Source organism: Homarus americanus, unplaced genomic scaffold (assembly GCF_018991925.1).
Source record: "Homarus americanus isolate GMGI-L3 unplaced genomic scaffold, GMGI_Hamer_2.0 scaffold19117, whole genome shotgun sequence".
Taxonomy (NCBI): Eukaryota; Metazoa; Arthropoda; class Malacostraca; order Decapoda; family Nephropidae; genus Homarus; species Homarus americanus.
The window spans coordinates 869,086-887,547 of NW_024754704.1; the positions used below are offsets into that span (position 1 = coordinate 869,086).

At 36.7% G+C, this 18,462-nt stretch overlaps 1 protein-coding gene across 8 annotated transcripts in view; it reads left to right on the forward strand.

The window, feature by feature from the left end:
• LOC121856022 (protein CREBRF homolog) overlaps positions 1-15,582 on the forward strand; it is a 58,129-nt gene extending 42,547 nt beyond the window's left edge. For all 8 annotated transcript variants that reach the window (XM_042351274.1, XM_042351278.1, XM_042351281.1 and 5 more), the window contains 7 exons: positions 3,291-4,389; positions 5,266-5,370; positions 5,567-5,771; positions 6,384-6,492; positions 6,862-6,947; positions 7,225-7,490; positions 9,208-15,582. In XM_042351274.1, the coding sequence (XP_042207208.1) occupies positions 3,291-4,389; positions 5,266-5,370; positions 5,567-5,771; positions 6,384-6,492; positions 6,862-6,947; positions 7,225-7,490; positions 9,208-9,377 (2,040 nt within the window). In that variant the 3' untranslated portion in view covers positions 9,378-15,582. The remainder of the gene's footprint in view (positions 1-3,290; positions 4,390-5,265; positions 5,371-5,566; positions 5,772-6,383; positions 6,493-6,861; positions 6,948-7,224; positions 7,491-9,207) is intronic.
• The last annotated feature ends 2,880 nt before the right edge of the window (positions 15,583-18,462 follow it).

An 18,462-nucleotide genomic window follows, 5' to 3' on the forward strand; every position in this document is an offset into this window, starting at 1 on the left:
ACAACACTTCAGCAGGTCCGTCTTCACTCTTGCTGACTCAGTTGGCAGTGAGCCATATTTTCAGGTCTTACGCTATGCATCTTGAAGAAAAACTAGTCCCACACCCTTGTTATACCCCCCCCCCCACACCCTTCTACCCCATCTCACACCCTCATACTCCCTCTCACACCCACCTACCCCCCCTCCCACACCCTGCGTAGCTCAGGCCAGTAAATTCCGGTACAGTACTTCATGACACGGAAGGACTATCACTGGGCAGACATGGAGTGGGTTTATTCAGAAAATCGTAATACCTGTACTTTATTCTGGAGAGGAATATCATGTTCTTGATATAGATAGATAGATAGATTGGTAAGAGGGTTTATATTTATTCAGTAAAGTCGGCACACAAGGTCACATTGATTTATCGTGTACAGTACTTAGAAAGTGCAATTATACAATGTACAGAGACAGTGTAGGTGCAGTAAACATTTGTAAACTAAATAGATGTGTGTGTGTTTGTGTGTGTACGGGAGTTTCCCAGAGTTGCGCAACCAAGTGGCATGTGTAAAACTGCCCATGGCTCAAACGAGATGTCCAGTGACGTCATGTACCCCGCCTCTAAGCAGGTCTTGCGCAAATGGTGACAGTGAGCCCAGAGGAAAGTTGCAACATTGATGGGGAAACACGGGATAGTTAACGGGAGATAATTGATGAGGACTAAGGAACAGGAGATAACGAGAAGTACTTTAAGTTTTGAAGACTAGGAAAACAACAGCTGCTATAATAGTAAATAACTTAACTGATTGTAAAAGATGATAAGGAAATTACAGTAGATGTGAGCTGTGATGTACTGAAGAAACCAGATCTGATCTCTGTCAAAACGAGGAAAATTTCAATCCTCCCACTACCACTTGAGGCTTAAGGTCTGCTCCAGGATACTCTTATTGTTGTTTTAAGAAAAGCAAAGCAGGAAAACTTTTTAACTACAGTACATGTATACTCCTTTGTGGCGTGAAGACACATGATTATTCGTTCAACTAATATGATCTCTACTCACATTTCTAATGGTAATCTGGAAAATACAGAGAAATATAAGCAGTAGGGTGAAGTCAGGAATTTTGGTTATCGAAAGTTATCTTGTGAGGCTCATGAGTTGTTATCAGTTTATCGTAACCACCGATAACACTTACTCTCTCTCTATACCCATAACCGTCCTCACATTTAATAATAACAAGTTAACACAAACTATAAAACTGATATTTCTAAGGTGTTGGTAAGCTCTGTTGATCACATAAACAGCTTTGAGGTACACGAATTAATGCAGTCTTCCTTGTTGTAATAATGTTAACACTTGTGGATAGAAACAACAGCCATTATGAAACAGTACAAATTGTTAGGTTGATTATAATGAATTTTGTTAGTTCTTCATCTGGATCCTCCAACCCTCACAGGAACGGTTAAGCTTTTTATTTCTTTAAACAAAATACTTCTGTTTACAAAATTACTTTACAGGTTGTTTTTGATGATGTTAAAGGCGGGTTTCAAGAACTACAGGTGGCAGAAGCACATGTGTCAATCTAGAGGTTATTTCAAATCATCAAGAGGCATTTCCAGAACTGATAGTATGCGTGTGTGAGAGAGAGAACCAACCATCACACACTTGCGAGTCACGAGAGCTGATAACAACTATCTCCCATGTTGTTATCATGTTCTAGGATATCCATACCTGTTACGGCAAGCAGTAATGAGTAGGATGACACATAAACAAACATTATGTTAGGCTGTAAGTCAAGTCATGTTTATTGGGTGTGCCTGCCTGTATACAGTGTGTAGAGTGTTGAGATGGTGGAGATGAGAGGTTCAGAGGAGGTTGGAGTGTGTAAGGGGAGCTAGTTTATGTATACAGTAATCATAATCACCTGACTCAGCCAAGGTGGGCCAGGAGATCGGGCTGGCATTGTAGCTACCCATATCTTAGAAGCAACACCTAACCTGGTTTCTCTCTAGACTTTCAACACGTAAGTTTAACTAGTACTTATTGTGTACACAGGTAGACTGTGTCCATTGCATCATTTATCATTGTGACAATATAGAAATATGGTAAATAAAGTACTCATTGTAAGTGTTAAGATTAGACTAATTACATGGCTATAATTGTTATGTAAATATATATTGGATTAAACATTTAAGTAGGAGTGCCTATGTATGATTTATTTGAAATACTAAAATGAATTGTATTCAACAGGTTTGACCGAATTATAACGTTCGAGTTTAACGTGACGAGTCTAATTAATCCTTTAACCGCCCGGATGGCGGTTACAATACCCATGTTGTTATCATGTTCTCGGATATCCATACCCCTACCTGTGTCTGTGATATCAATGGGCAATCATATCAGTTTATCTTGATTTCAGTTTCATCCTGGTTTCCCATCAATGGCTTGGCTAACACTATACTATACATTATTGTGTATCACTCAATTTTAAGATACTGTACATATATTACACACTGATTTACAGTAATAATAATAATATTATTATTAATGAAGGTATAGATGGATCCATCAACACAACAACCACACCCTAAGTTGAAGAACTGTATAACCTAAGGCTAAGGATTCAAATAATACAAGTCCGGACAACTCGCCAACTGCACTGGCTAATCATTACCACAAAACAATATATCAATGAATTAATATCCTTGTTCCCAATTACTACCTGTACAAGGTACACAGAGGGAAATGGTATAAATTCATCCATTGATTAACCCTGTCAAGGGATCAAACCAGAAATCACTCACTCACTTATAAGGCAAGTTTCTGAGATATGCACTCTATATACATTGTACACGGAAAATATTTTACATTGCATGTACAATATTGTACATTACAGTATTAGTATACATGTGTTGTTGCAGTGGCCAAGTGGATAGAACACTCCTCCTGCACCCAGGGCACCCCTCAATCCACCCAGCTGTGAGGGGATTCCTAACTTTACAGTTAGGAAGTGAAGGCAGGAAAGTACAGTGCCAACCACACTGCTTCTATAGTGTTCAGTGAGTTGTATCTGTTCTGCCCAGAACAGGCAACAAGGCCAATAAAACCCCACTTCCAATTTAAACAGATGATTTACTGCTTGTAACTGACACAGTAACCTAACTTAACCTAATATAACTATACACTTTCTCCTTATTAAATAACTTATTGTAGAATACATACAGTATAAATTTAAAATGTAGAATAATGTCTTATTTTGTGCAGCATTTGTGTCATGTTTATTTAATTTAATTTTTATTTTTTATCTTTTCAGAGTGATTTTCTTCTTGAATTTTGTGACAGTGGAATGGGGGTGGAGAGTGGAAAGGGTGGGGGCATGCCCATTCCCCGAGGCCCAGGCAACAGACCTCCACAGAACCACCACTTCCAGGGCCTTTCATCAATGGCTCTGCAGTTGGACGACCACAGCCCACTGCCAAACCAGCAGTCCGGTCACAGTTTGGGTCCTCAGTGGGATGGCAACATATCTTTCTCTACCCCAACTTATCAGGACAATAGTGGTCTCTCCCCTATTGGGCCATATTCGCCATCCCTGTGGCCACCTCAGTCAATGGACCTTGACTTGGACATCAAGCTGGAGCCTTTAGATGACCTTCTTGGTGTTGATGACTTACTACCAGGTCACACACTTGGCTTGAATTCAACAGATGATGCACTGCTCGATGATGTGAACTTTGACGATTTGCTCATGCCAGAACATTTTGCTAATACAGCAATGGAACAGCCAAATTCACCCATTTCCATGCTGACGGTTCACCCCGATGAAGTAATGGGCATGAACAAGGGATTTTCCACACCGACAAACTGTAATTTCCCATACTCGTCTTCTGTGACCCAGCCAGTTAAAGCAGAGAGTACATCACTTTACTCCTTGCTAGCTTCTTCATTCCCTCCTCAGGGGGGAGGTTGGCGTGACCCACTCCTCACATCATCATCGTTGCCTGGCCAGCAGGCCAACAACCAGCTTGGCAGCATAGACGAGTGTCCAGGCTCAAATCAACAGCAACAGAATGTATCTCAACAGCCTCGCAGTATGGATCAAGCCTCGGGCTCAACGTCAGCTCTTCAAGAATTACTCTTGCGTTCTCCCTCCACCCCATTATCTCCTCACAGTGTTCCATCCCCCCAGGGGGCGCCGTCTCCCCAAGAACCTCCAATGGGTCAGTCAGTTCCACGACCCACTTCTCTTTCAGCCGCCAACCCACTGCTCTCTGCTAGGCTTTCTTCATCAGCGCCAACCCGCAACTTTTCCTTAGAGCAAGCATGGCAAAGACGAGAGCCTCGACAGCATCTTTTGTCAACTGGTTCTTTGGCTGAGGAATTTGGTGGTTCTGCATCATCTCTGAGTACAGGTAACCAATAGTTTATTTGTTTTCATGGTTACACTTCTTTACATAAAATAATTTATAGATATAAAAGTGTGTGTGTTTGTGTGTGTGCACGTGCGAGACATAAATGATACCATTACATATTCCCATCACGTTTTTCATCACTATCATCATCATGCTTGATTATAATTACTTATACCAGCAAAGAGAGAGTGTGTGTGTGTGTGTGTGTGTGTGTGTAATGCATTGAACAGAGTTTAACATGTAAAATCTAACATCAGTGCCTCTGTCTTGAAGACCCAGGGCATCAGTGTCTAGGTACTGTATGGATAGTGAAGACAAAGGAACTGGTTCCTAGCTATGAAGACTAAGGTGATTATTCTCAGGCTCCAAATGGATTAACCCAAGATGGTTAACTGCAGTGTAGCCTGTGTCTTTTGCTAACTCAAATTTTAGTACAGTATAAGATTTTACGCAGAAACTAGTATGTTATTGGACTGGCTTTTAATAATCTCTCTTTAAGTGGATATATTGTACAATATTAAAAAGCAAGTACAATACTTAAGAAATATTATGCAGTATTATCATCGTGCTGTATACAGTATAAATATGAGAGGGTTTAGGTTGTATAGTACTATATTAAGGAGTTTGTTTGGGAAGCCCTGTTAGATATTGTAGTGGGAAATTTTGTTGAATGCATATATTATTGTAGAAGACAAAATCTATTCACATATCAAGGAAGATTATCACAATTTTCCATGGACAATCCTTCTTTTATTCTCTGAAGTGAAGTAGCCACAGGTGACATCCACTAAACAAGTAGTTCAAATGATATTTCTCAGACAATTTTCTGATCTTAGCCGGGTAATCACATACTACATGCTGAATTTTTCATTGCAGTTGGAGGCATTCTGTCTCCAGGTGGTCATGACTTATCCATAGATGAAGGGATTGACTCTGATGATGAATCAGACAATGAGCACTATGATTCTGAATCTGATAATGGTAAAGTTTTAATCATTTTGTTTTAACATAAGTTTACTGTGTATGATATTATTATTTCTCATATATTTGTCTTTTACTACAGTTGAAATGAACACCTTGTAAGGACAGTCATCCAGTGCTCAAAAGTTACCATTTGACTCCAAGAGCAAATGAGACAATTAATGAAAAATATTAATTACTATAATTTACTCCTCAGATTCAGTGGTAAGTGAGGACACTGGCAGCATCTCCAGTTCGCTGGGGAAGAAAGAAAGATACTTTTGGCAATACAATGTCCAGGCAAAAGGGCCTAAAGGACAACGCGTCAGTATCAACCAACAGCAAAGAGACCCACACAGTTTGCCCACAATCATGGATCCAGTCTTCTCTCCTCTGTGCTCCATCCAGGGCATCAAACACAGGTATGTCTCAGCTCCTTGATGCCCACATCTCTTACCTTTTACACACACACACACACTACATTCTAATTTATTTTCCCCAAATGTATGAAAATTAATAGCTTAGTTTCAAGGCTTGAATTTTAGTACTGTAATTATAACGAAATTATGATGATAAGTTTAGGAAAATGATGCACTAGAAATGAGGAAATGAACATACTGTATGAGTAAATGACTGGAGATGGCACCAGGTGGTGTTTGGAGAGAACACAGAGTTGTGTTAAGGAAACCAGATAAATGTTTGGGGCCTTGTTGTGGAAAGGGAGCACTAGTGCAGTACACACATATTACAGCAGGAAGAGTGAACAAATGACAGTTAAAAAAGAGTGAATGCTGGACAAAATTATCTACTTCAGATATTCTCTCACTTATTTGTCTATTAAATAATTTTATAATATTAATTGATAAAATATTTTGAACTGAGTCACAGGGAGCTTAAATTTTAATTTTATTTTGTCCTCATACTGAAGGTGATACTTAACCAGTTGTTATTATTAGTTGTTTTTCAACATTTACTTTCAATATATTGTAATTTGAACCGGCAAGGAAAACTCCACCACACTGCATTGTCACCAGTTTATCTCTAACTCACAGTGGAAAGGCCCGTAGGGGCGACGGCAATGATCTAACGCCAAACCCTCGTAAATTAGTCAACATCGGGCGTGAACTCGAGAAACTCAACAAGGTACGTCACTTCTTAACATATTATTAAGTCATAAGGAGTCACTGTAAAACAGTGTCACAGTACAGTACTGTACTTAAGAGAAAGTTTCTTGAAGGGTCATGTCAAGGGTTCAAAGTGTACTTTATCCACACTGTCCCCAATGGGCAGGCATGCCTATGGGATCCACTGTCACTGTAGATCACTATACAGTACAGCAAAGTTTCACACAAGATAAGGTACTGTACAGTTTGTAACTTTGTGCATGTGAATCCTCAAGTTCCACTTAAGAGAAATTGAATACCATCATAAAGTGTTCACCCATAGTATTAATCTGGGGTGTAAGATAACTATATATACAGTACCTGTATATAAAAAATATATATTTTCCAGACAATCAATGACATGACACCAGTGTCAGAGCTGCCATTCAATGTGAGACCCAAGTCCAGAAAGGAGAAGAATAAGCTGGCATCACGGTATGTTTGTCTCTCATTTTATTTCAGTTTATGAGTACCGTATCTTTACTGTACAATTATTTTTCACTTCAGTAAACAAGATCTTTCATACCTTAAGGTAATTAGCAATTTATTAACAGTATGTAAACAGTGACTGTCATTTGAGAACATTTTCCTTGTGCCAACCTTCTTCATTTATAGTAACTGCTCATAAATTAATTATTATTTATGTTACATCTTCTTAATAATTGGTTATGAGTGTTACAAGATGTTTCACTATTATTTTGCTCAATTTCAGAGCATGTCGTTTAAAGAAGAAAGCCCAGCACGAAGCTAACAAAATTAAGCTGTATGGCCTGGAGCAAGAACACAAGGGCTTGATATCCCTGATTGAAGATGCAAGAGCCTCACTAATACGGAAGGTAGAGCTGGGGGCATCAGGCGGTAACCACTCCAACTCTGTTGCACCTCTCGGTCAGCTCCAGTGTTCCCCTGGCACACCACCCCAGAACCCACAAGCACAAATTGTACAACACCTGGAAAAACTAAACAAGCTTCGGAACAGTGAGTACAGTCGGCCTCTGTTGCAGATTTAAGTTAGTCTTTACACTGTGGTCTGTAATGGTGACGCAGAACACACGTCAGACGGGGCTGTATCTTCAGTTAACTAATCTCTGAAAGCCTAACACTGGTACAGGTTTATGAAGTGAAAGTTTTTATAGTTTGGGAAGAGTAATTTTTAGTACCAAGGTTTGGAACTTGACCTCTATGAATATGAGTACAGGTATAAGTAAGTACAATGTGTGTTTCCTTCTTCCTCTAACTAATTTTTATGGCCAATCTGAATTTACAGTAGCAAACATCTACCGGTTATACACCATGTATGCAGAAGCCAGTGTCTATATACCATGTAAATTAAATGTCTAGATTACTTAAAAGTGAACCTTGATAGAAGTACAAAAATTTTAGTTTGGAGAGAAGCCATAAGAATAGTGTTGAAGACACAGAGTAGCTGGAAAAACTGTCTTCTTTGCAAAACATAATTTATACTTACTGTATGATATATATGGACACAAAGTAGTACCTTCAGCTGTATATTGTTATATTACTCTTATTAATTATGTATAGTAAAGTATTGCAGAACATGTATTAATTCTATGTAATATAACAATATACAGCTGAAGGTACTACTTTGTGTCCATATACAGTATATCATACACTTACCGGTATTTGGATTTAGAAGCAATAAATTTTTCAAGGTTAAGAATTTCACTTGGGTGTGATGGTTGTGACCTAAGATTTAAAAGATTATATGATCCCTAGGTGGAGGTGAGCGGTACTGTGGGTGCATATACAGGAATGGTACAGCAATTATTTTTAAATTTTATTATAATAATTCCTCAAACTGCAAGCCACTGACAAGCACATTTATATCAACTCTTGTATGAAGGCTTCTTTGAATGTTTCTTAACACTGACACACAGGTTTTACCGCTTTTGTTTTGAGTGCTGTGGTTTACAACATGAGACACCACAATACAGTACAGTACTGAATTTCTTGAGTACAATAAGAAATAAATGTGCTGAAAAATATGTCAGCATTAAGGTATGTGTGTGTGCTTCCAGCATGAGCATTTATTATAATGAAATTGAAAAATTCCTTCTTCTGAACTTTTGAATCACTCTGTATGGTTTATTATTTTAATCGCCCAGTAAGGAGATTTAACCCGCCACGTCAACTCGATACAGTTTATTTCGGACAAACCTCTCAAATACAAATCATCAATTTACTAGACGAAACTGAAGGTTCAGTGACATATCAGATGCGGATACATTTACTTAATCGCAACAATATAAATTGCATATTGTCAGAAGTTCCTCAATTAAAATTCTTCATGTCCACAATGAAACACGGAATAGTTTTACACTTACTTGTTGCAGGTCTGGCTCAGACCATAAAGCCAAGGTGTGTTTAGGGCGATCAGGTGAGAGGTACTGGTTATTTGTTAGCGTCTAGAGTCCCGGGTGAATATAATCATGTCAACTCGGCATAGCCTACATGCCTTGCTTTTCATTATGTCACGAGTGCTGATTCAGCCTCGCCTGCTCGTTTGATACACAACAACACTCCTCTTTCCACCTTTCCATACTTGCTGCTGTCTAGTGGAAAAAATAGTATTACTGTATATTCTTGGTCATAAATTTATACTTCTAAAAAAATACAGTAAAAAAATAAGTGGAATGCAAAATCAAGTTAGACAATGTTTTCTTCATGTTTACAGAGCACAGGATTGCTGGCCATACGACAGAATTTGTCAACCAAGTCATTGAGAACTGTCAGAATGGAGATTCAAGTGGTGGCTTAGAAGAGATCATGAAAACCTTCAGCAACACCAACCTGGCAACGAGTCCTTCCTCAGGCATCAGTTGTGGTGGGTTTTCGCCTCGTTGAAAGCTTCTCGACTCAACAGAGAAATTCAGCATTGCTAAGAATGACAGGTGCTGAAACAATACTTTATTTTGGCACCCTCATAAACTAGAGCAAGAAGATATCCAGGCTTTAAAAAACAATGTTTGGTAATTTTTAATTAATCCATGACTAATCATTGTTCAGATAGCTTAGAGATGTATTAGATACAGTTGTTCAGTCAGAATGTGACTAATTCTGTACAGTTCTCCATAGCCATGCTTATAGGATGGGTCATGGCTTATAGTGTATAGAATTTTTTTATCCAACTTTTTTGTGGAAGACAAGATCATGATTAAAAAAAAAAATCAAGCATAAAAGAGACCATTTAAAAAAATTGTCATACTAGGTGATGATGTTCACCATTAAGAGGTGGTGACACAGTAAGACTAGGCTATGCTCTAGTAGAAGAGGATAGGGTTAGCCAGGCTTAGCTTTCCCGCATGAGACGTAGGCTGTGACAGTCAGAGGAACGATTGAATTGCTACAAAATATGGAATGTGTGTTTGTTGTTAGTTTTAGACATGAATATCCAACGGGCAGTATATCACTAAAAATAAGTAATAATAATTCCCCTTTGGAGTTTTCCATGTTTTTCTTTGTTTAATACTGATAGCTTTATTGATCAGGAATTATAGACCAGCTGGCCTTGGTCATCCACTGTACACTTGCCAAGAAGAATTAAGGCTCTGTTCTTCTTCCTCTTGATGGTCTTCTCTTTGGCCACGTTATATTAATTAATTTAACTACATTTCCTTGGATTCTGTATTTCTTTAGTCATCTTTCCCTGCTCAGTCTCCATTTCTTCATGTACATAATTGCTGCGGCAACCCTAATTCTCTTAAATGTCCTTATGTTTTAATACAACCAGATAGTGGCTGCTGTCCTTATTTTATCAAGTCACAGTTATAGGCTGTTGATTATTCCTCTTAACCTTTCAAGTTTTGATGTTTCCAAAACTTGAAAACATTTAAATGATTCTGTTTCTGACATGATGAGGATAAATTCTATTTGCCAACTCTGTTTGAAGTAACATGCAATGTGATATTGTATTACTGTATATATAACTTGGATTGTCAAATAAGAACGTCCACATCACACACACCCCCAGATATGACAGCTAGAAATTTAATGGGAATTTATATTTTAACATTTCCTTATTGACATGACGATGCTTTTAGCAACACTTAAGGAATATATATATATATACTGCCCTGAGGTCCACCAACGCTTGTTCATTTGGTTAATATTGTTGCCATTGTGGAAATATTGTTGTGCATTACCGAGTCAGTAATAGCAGGAGCTTACTTACTCCAGTATCATATATACAATTATTTTTGTTGCAGCTTTGGTGTTTTGTTGATATAGGCTACAAAGTTTTATAAGTTAAGAAAGAAGTGTACGTATGGTGGTCTGTAGCATTCCTGCTGGTTGGTATTTATATTATAAGTAATGTTAAGGTAATATTAAACTAGATTTTTTAAATAAAAAGTAATAGTGTATGATTCTGTGCTAGTAGTGGACTTGCCATACCTCCCAAATATGACTCTTCAGTATAGTGTTGTGAAAAAAAAATTTGAGTTTCAGCCATAGAAACACAAGAATTTATTCTCAGCCAAAAACGTGGAATTCAAACAATATTAAGCCTTGTTACAACACTTTTGTAAGCCACAAAGAAATGCTTACCCAAACACTACCTCTACTTCATGTTTGTCTGCTTCCTCAATAAGGATTTGGCATTTTGTAAATAGCCTGCTAGATGTGTGGCAAGGAATGCAACATATTTCAGGCCTTTAGCCAAAATTTTATCATGTGGGTTCAGTTAATAAAACAGAATACATTTTAGAATTCAGGCGTCAAAGTCAAACATTGCTAGTTCAAAAGTGAGAGTGGGTCCCATCTGTTCGGGACAGCATGGACACAGCACACAGTATACTACTCTGCTGCTTCACTGCTGTTGGTAAATGAGCTGTTTCTGGTCAGAGACTCTTGACAATGGAGGTGTTGGAGTAACGTGAATTTGATGTACCCAACCAGCATCCAGTCATAAATTGCATCCAGAAGGGTAATGAGGGTTGCTCGATACTAAATGTTTTTTCTAAATTTTCTGTAACCAGTATGAGGCATAAGACTGCATCAGCATGTACTGTACTATAAGCATACTCAGACCTGCTGCTCACTTTCGTACAGTATATCTACTGTATTAGCATTAATGCATCCTATCTATCGAATAAACTTTTCCATCTGAGGACACATAATTCCCCAGTGTAGGTTCAATCAAACCCTTGAACTTCACCTCATTATGGGCCTGAATATCCCTTTGGTTATCAGTTTTGGGTGCAGTTAGTGACATGTTAGACCAAACAGGTATGAATTTTCCATTGTGTAACATTTACTTCACAATAAACCACCCCAGTGAAGTACATACAATAGTTCAATGACAATTAAGTCTGCACTACGGCTCATTGAAAATTTTTGTGCAACAAAAAGATACTGGTTTTATTTCTGCAGTTCATAAATCTTGTTAGTTCAATCCATCTGTTTGGCAAAGCATAATTAAATGCTTTTTTAATCTTTAGTGCACAGTTGTGTAGCATTCTAGGGAAATAATTAATATATAGAGGCTTATTTTTTCTGGTAATGTGGGACTTGATAGTTAAGAATGATTCTATGTCACACATCAAACCAAGGCAGAATTTCTAGTTGATATTATTTTTATATAGTTATTGATGGCCCACTATTGGTATACTTTACAGTACAGTATAGTGGTTTCCTAAACTGACTGTCTCCAGTCATTCTAAGATTGCCCTACATTTGTTTTTTTATATTTTATTTTAGTTTTATTGTAAAAATAAAAAAGTTTTTGAAAAACATTAGATATTTTAAGAAAATTTGCACACAGTGCAACAATGTTACTGATATTGTGATAGAAACATTGAGAATAGCTGTAGTGTTCATTGTTATAAGAACTTAAAAATATTATATGCAGTTTGACTGTATCCTTATACAGTACAGTGTACCTGTAGTTATCAAGGTAAACAATTATCGTATGGAGGCACGTAGCTCAAATTTATTATATGTACATTTAATGCTGGTAAAAGTCCATAGTATTATTTTCTTATATTTCATTTATTGACAACAACATTCTAGGTTTTTGTAAGCTCTATGTTTCAGGCTGCTTTTTGCAAGTCTCACAGGAATGAACAAGGAAACATGTACCCTTGGACTAGCGAGTGTTATCCCAACTTGGTATATAGTTGTACAGGTTTTCCAGCATAACTTTATAGGTGTGGTTTTTCCTCCATGTGACTAATTATATTCTGTACATAAATGTTACAGCAGGAGGCACTGCCCCCCTGCTGCAGCTGCCATTAATACATGTAATAAAACCACAAGAGAACAACACAAAGACACCCCTAAAAAAAATAAAACACTTATTTAATTATGAAAAAATTAAATTAGGACTAAAGGGGTGTAAAGATTTTTTATTCTGGTAATAATATCAGTTAGTCATTACTGAGTGTAACATACATACATACATTATCGTACAGTATATTCTGATTTTTTTAACCTTATTAAGTTGGTTACTAAAATACAGAAGATACTAGAGGATAACTGACTCCACCTCCCTCAATAATAACCTCCAGCTCAGATACTGTACCTGCTGTAATCTAAGATCTATCATTGTCCCCCAACCCCTGACACCTTAACAGATACTGTATTATTGTATATGACTGCACTCTCATCTCCTTATGATAAAGAAACATATTATGTCTGTTAAAAAAATAAATTAATTCTATTAATATATCATATCACAGTCAGCAATGCATTTGATAACATGGGTGGTACTGCAAGACTGATGACATATGAGGCTGTTTCTGTTAAAGAATATAAGATGTGAAGGTAGATTAAAGAATGAATACAAATAGGGTTGGCTAATGTGTTGCCAGACCATTATGTCAAGAATATTTTGGTTTCTGTATGTTTGTTCTACATTGTGTACCTTTACTAGTGGTCAAGGTGTGCGTGTGTGCGTTTGATGTACTGTGTGTAATACTCATATTACTATTTATAGGAGAAAATATGAGTGAAAAACATGGCACAGGAGTGCAGTTCAGTATTGAAAAGTGAGCAGTACAGTGTATGTGATGGAGATGCACACACTCGAGAACTGTTAGTGAGATTAACCCTTAAATGGTGGTCATCATTAATGGATATTTCTTGTTCCTTGCATTCCATTTTTATTATATGGAGGAGTAGGGAATCCTTAGCTGCCATTAAAAGGTTAAGGGGAAATTTTTATTCTGGGGAAAAAATTCCCCAAGTACAGTATGTCATCTTTGAGGTGTAGTAATAATACAAGTTTTACAAAATTCTTTTAAGATAACACCTGCCAAGCTCTTTCAATAAACCGCTAATTATTATTATTATTAGACTTATTATAAGCAGATCAAATTTAAACATTACTACTGTTGGGGTTGTCCACATACAGTACCAGGTATTTTGCATCACAATTCAGGACAGTAATTAGCTTTTACATTCTGCATGTATTATTTTTCAGGAAAAAATACAGTGGCAACAACATACGCATTTTAGTAGACAACTTTAATCTTGTATGGAGGTACCATACGAATAGATGCAATAACATGGGTTCACTCTAGTGGTAGATTAAAGATTAGATCCTGCCATACCACAGTCATAGACTGCATATATTATTTTAATATTAAGTATTATCACCGGTAGTACAGTACAGACAAACAGTAATATAAGCATTATCACCTCTAGTGCAGACAAAACAGAAATAAGATAATTATGTTAAAACTGTATCATGAGTATTTAATTTTTTTATCTTCCCGGCTCTAATTAACAGCTAAAACTTATCACTAAATAAGTTGGTTTTTGTGAGGTAACCTTGCAAACAAAATCACTTGGTAGTGTTAATATTAACTTTACCTATACAGTAGATATTTAAGCATAGCAAAAGTAATTGTTTTCATTTGTTGGTGAAACAAGTCTTTTTGTTAAGGAGTTTTGCTTTTGGTATTATGTTAAATAATTATATATTGTACTGTACATAATGTGTGTGTGTGTGTGTGTACATTATACACTTTAATTATGGTAAACATAGGTAGGTAGCTGGGAAAATGGGGTCAAGTTATGGCAAACCCAACTAGCACAAAATGGATGAGTTGTGTACCTGATAATGTAGGTTAGGTTACCCGGTGCCTGTCTAGTCGCACTTATTCGTCAGAGCAGATGTAGTCCTATGAGGGGTTTACTGTGGTCTCTCTCTCTTCTTGTTCTCTCTCTCTTTCTCTCTCTCTCCATCTATATATATATATATATATATATATATATATATATATATATATATATATATATATATATATATATATATATATATATATATATATATATATATATATATATACAGTATCTCCATCTAAGCTGATAACTGAAACTAGACAGCTCAGGTGGGTCAAGTAGACAGAAAGAAATCTGTCGACTACTGCCTTCAGAGGCAACCTGCATTCTGTAAAGGAAACTTCCATATAAGCTGACCTGAACAAATAACAAAATCTTGTTAAGCATTTTATATATATATATATATATTTTTTTTTTTTTTTTACAAATACAGTATAGGTACTGTACTCAAATATGTATCCGGGGCACCGGTGTGTATTAGTATAGCAAGAGACTGTTATATTCCCTCCCTCCCCTTCCCCTCATAATACATCTCAACATTGTACAGACGAGCTGCTACCGTGGTTGTAATATTTTCTTCATACGGGAAGAATTTCAAACTACTTTAGTTAAACAGCAGCTGTTAAATCTAGACTTGGGACCTTAAGGTAATGTTATAACCTTGTCCTACAGGGTTTAAGCAGGAAAATGTTCTCTATATCCTATCATAATACAAGCTGTAGAGAGGACATAGGGCATTACCTCTCTCAAACTTTAATTCTTTATCAAATTAACAGTCTACCTAAAAAAAAAAAAAAAAAATGGATTATTTTTTTAAGTTTTCATCGGGAATGTTTACCTAGTTATTAAATATTTGAAAGCTTACTCTAATTTGTTTTACTGAGAAAGTTTTGTGTTGATAATTTGTTACTGTGCTGAACCTATAATTATTATATCATGTAGATGTTATTAATCTCATACATAAAGTTCTTACATAAAAAGGAAATTGTGTTCTTTGTCAGCCCTATTTCCTCCAAGCATAATGTACATACATAAATACATACATATTATGACATATCCTTGCTGCATGCCATTCTAGAAAGGGTTTGTGGTGATCAGAAACCCAGTGTGATGACGAGGTTCTCCCCACTAACTCGTGGTCATTTCCATGCATCTTCCACCTGCAGATGATTAAGAGATAATTATGTGTTGATTTATCCCCTCCCCCACAGTGAATGTTTTACACGCTCGCCACTGCTCATTTATTATGTGTAGTGAGTGAGTTTTGCTTGGTGCGAGTGAACCCACCACTGCTTGTCTAGCATGAATGAATGAAATAAGCTGCTCCAATCATTTGTCAGTTTTAATCTGGAATCTTATAAAAAAAAGAAAGAATTAGACCCAGAAAGCCACTCGCTCTACACTCTTCCAGCCTCACATGTTTACTGTTAGTCAGTTGCAGATCAATCATCTGTGATATGAATTCAGGTTTAATAATATACAGTACGTATGTCCATATTAAAAAATTATAAAAAATATAATAAAACAAAAGTAAAATATTAAAAAAAAAGGTACATTATGGTCAATAATACCATAAGGAGAAAACAAAACTCTGGTGAAGTGACAAAATCATTAGCTTTTGATGTTGTGTTGCGAAATGACCACACATTTAAGTGTAACTAAATACCATTGATATTTTAGAAGGTAAGCATGGTATATATAACACATGCATATGTATTATAACCATTGAGTGATTATCAGCCTATCAAATAGCTGAAATGTTTAATTAAGGTTTCATGTAATATATATATAATATATACATTAGGTATATTATATATACATATATATACATACAGTATATAAACCAGTTCTTACAAGAAGGCTCTGATTCTGTGGAAACCTTTTGAGTACAGCTCCTCTCCGATTTACGACCTACCCGACTTACGACCACCCGCACTTACGACCTGCCTCAGTCGTACTAATATTTTTTGTCAAATTACGTATTTTTGAGTCCCAACTTCAGTGCACAGAAAAAAATTTCGTTTGTAATTCACTTTAAAATGGCTGGCAAGCTTAAAAGTGAGAGTTTTGTGGTGCTGAGAAGAAAAAGAGACGCCCATTTTAGATTTTCTATGTATTATTTAAGCATTTTCGACTTATGACCTGGATTTGGGTCCCTAACCCTGTTGTAAGTCGGGGAGGAGCTATACTATAATAATAATAATGATACTAATAACAATAATAATAAAAAGAAAATTGACATCCTTTACTTTGAAGTTGTAGGTACAAAGTTGGTGCTGAATAGTTTCAATTTAGTGATGCCAAATTTTGTGATATTGGTAGTTTTACTCTTGCCATGAAATGACTTAATCTTAAAATTAAAATATTACTTGTGACTGCCTGTTAAGTGTATCCTAATGTGCTGTCAACAGTGAACTTAATAAAACCTTCTTGGATCTGAATGTCACAATAATTTTTCCCAACATAATAATAGTAATGTCTCTTCTATACTTTCCACTTAACTTCTACAATACTGTTACTAAAATATGTATATATATGAACATTATTTTTGTATTGCTTTCACTTCTTCAGAGCCTCTTGAAAATAACACTTCAAATATGTAGTCCATTATAGAGTAGAGATGAACCAACAAAGTTGGCTTGGCTTAGGTCATTAATGACCTTTTAACTTGTCAGTATTGTAAATGACTGATTACTTTAGCAGGATCTTGGCTCTTCTCAGTCACATTGTCAACTATACAAAAGTTTTTAACTAGCAATTTTGGATGAAATAAATTTTCCATAATTGTTAGTTAAAAGTCTGTTTGATAGCCACAGCTTCTTCACTTTCACTGTTCTCATCTCAAAGGGCCATGGCAGCATTAGCCTTTGAGTTATGATTTCAGTTGTCAATATGATTATGCTGGGTTTGTCTATGGACAAAAGTGCACACGACTTGTATATCGTATTTAAATAAACGAATTAGTATATTACATAAACTTGTCTTTGATTATCCTTCACAGTCTTGGATCTTGACATTTGAAACATTAACTATATCAACACAACTATAGGTATGCAACATGTGTTTGCCATCAAAGGTGGCCTATTCCTACACTGCACCACAGCAACATCCAAGGTACCACATCTCTACACATCATTGCACCACAATCCTAATATACCACATCTCTGCAGTATGGCAGTCCAAGGTACCACATCACCGAGGTGGCAGAAACACGTAAGGCAAGCTGTGCAGATTATCAGTGCCTGGCAGCCCAGGTTAGAAGCTGGGCAAGTGATTTTCCATGTCCATGTGCCCAGCACTTGCCTGGGAGACAAGCTAATATTTTGATAGGTAAATACTGTACCTAGGAAATCTGCCAGGTGCTGCATGACCCCCACCTCCTTGTACAGTCGGGGTCAAAAGTCTTGAACACTTAGCAATATCTGGCATCTACTTCTGAGTTATATATGATTGGGATATACTAATAACACTACTTGTCATCACACATTATGTTTGAACCACAAATGGGATAAAACTCTCCTTAATACCTAAGATCTTCAGGTACTTACATGCCAAATACTGTACTGTTAAGTGTTCAAGACTTTTGACCCCAACTGTACATGTTTAACCCAGGAGGTCTGTACCAGGATTAGCCACCATTGTCAGCTGCAGGTAATTTATCTCTACATTAAGCTGCCAACTGGCCTTTAGTTAGTCGGTGTCAAGTTATCATCATTTCAAAGAAACCACCAAGCTGAGAGACTATAGACCTGAGATAACACGAGTTATGCCCTCACATGTCATGTGTAACTGATATCAGATTACAGGAGGGAATGGTAGTTAAGGTAGGTGATCATAGGGGCTGCCTCCCCACACACCCTGCAGA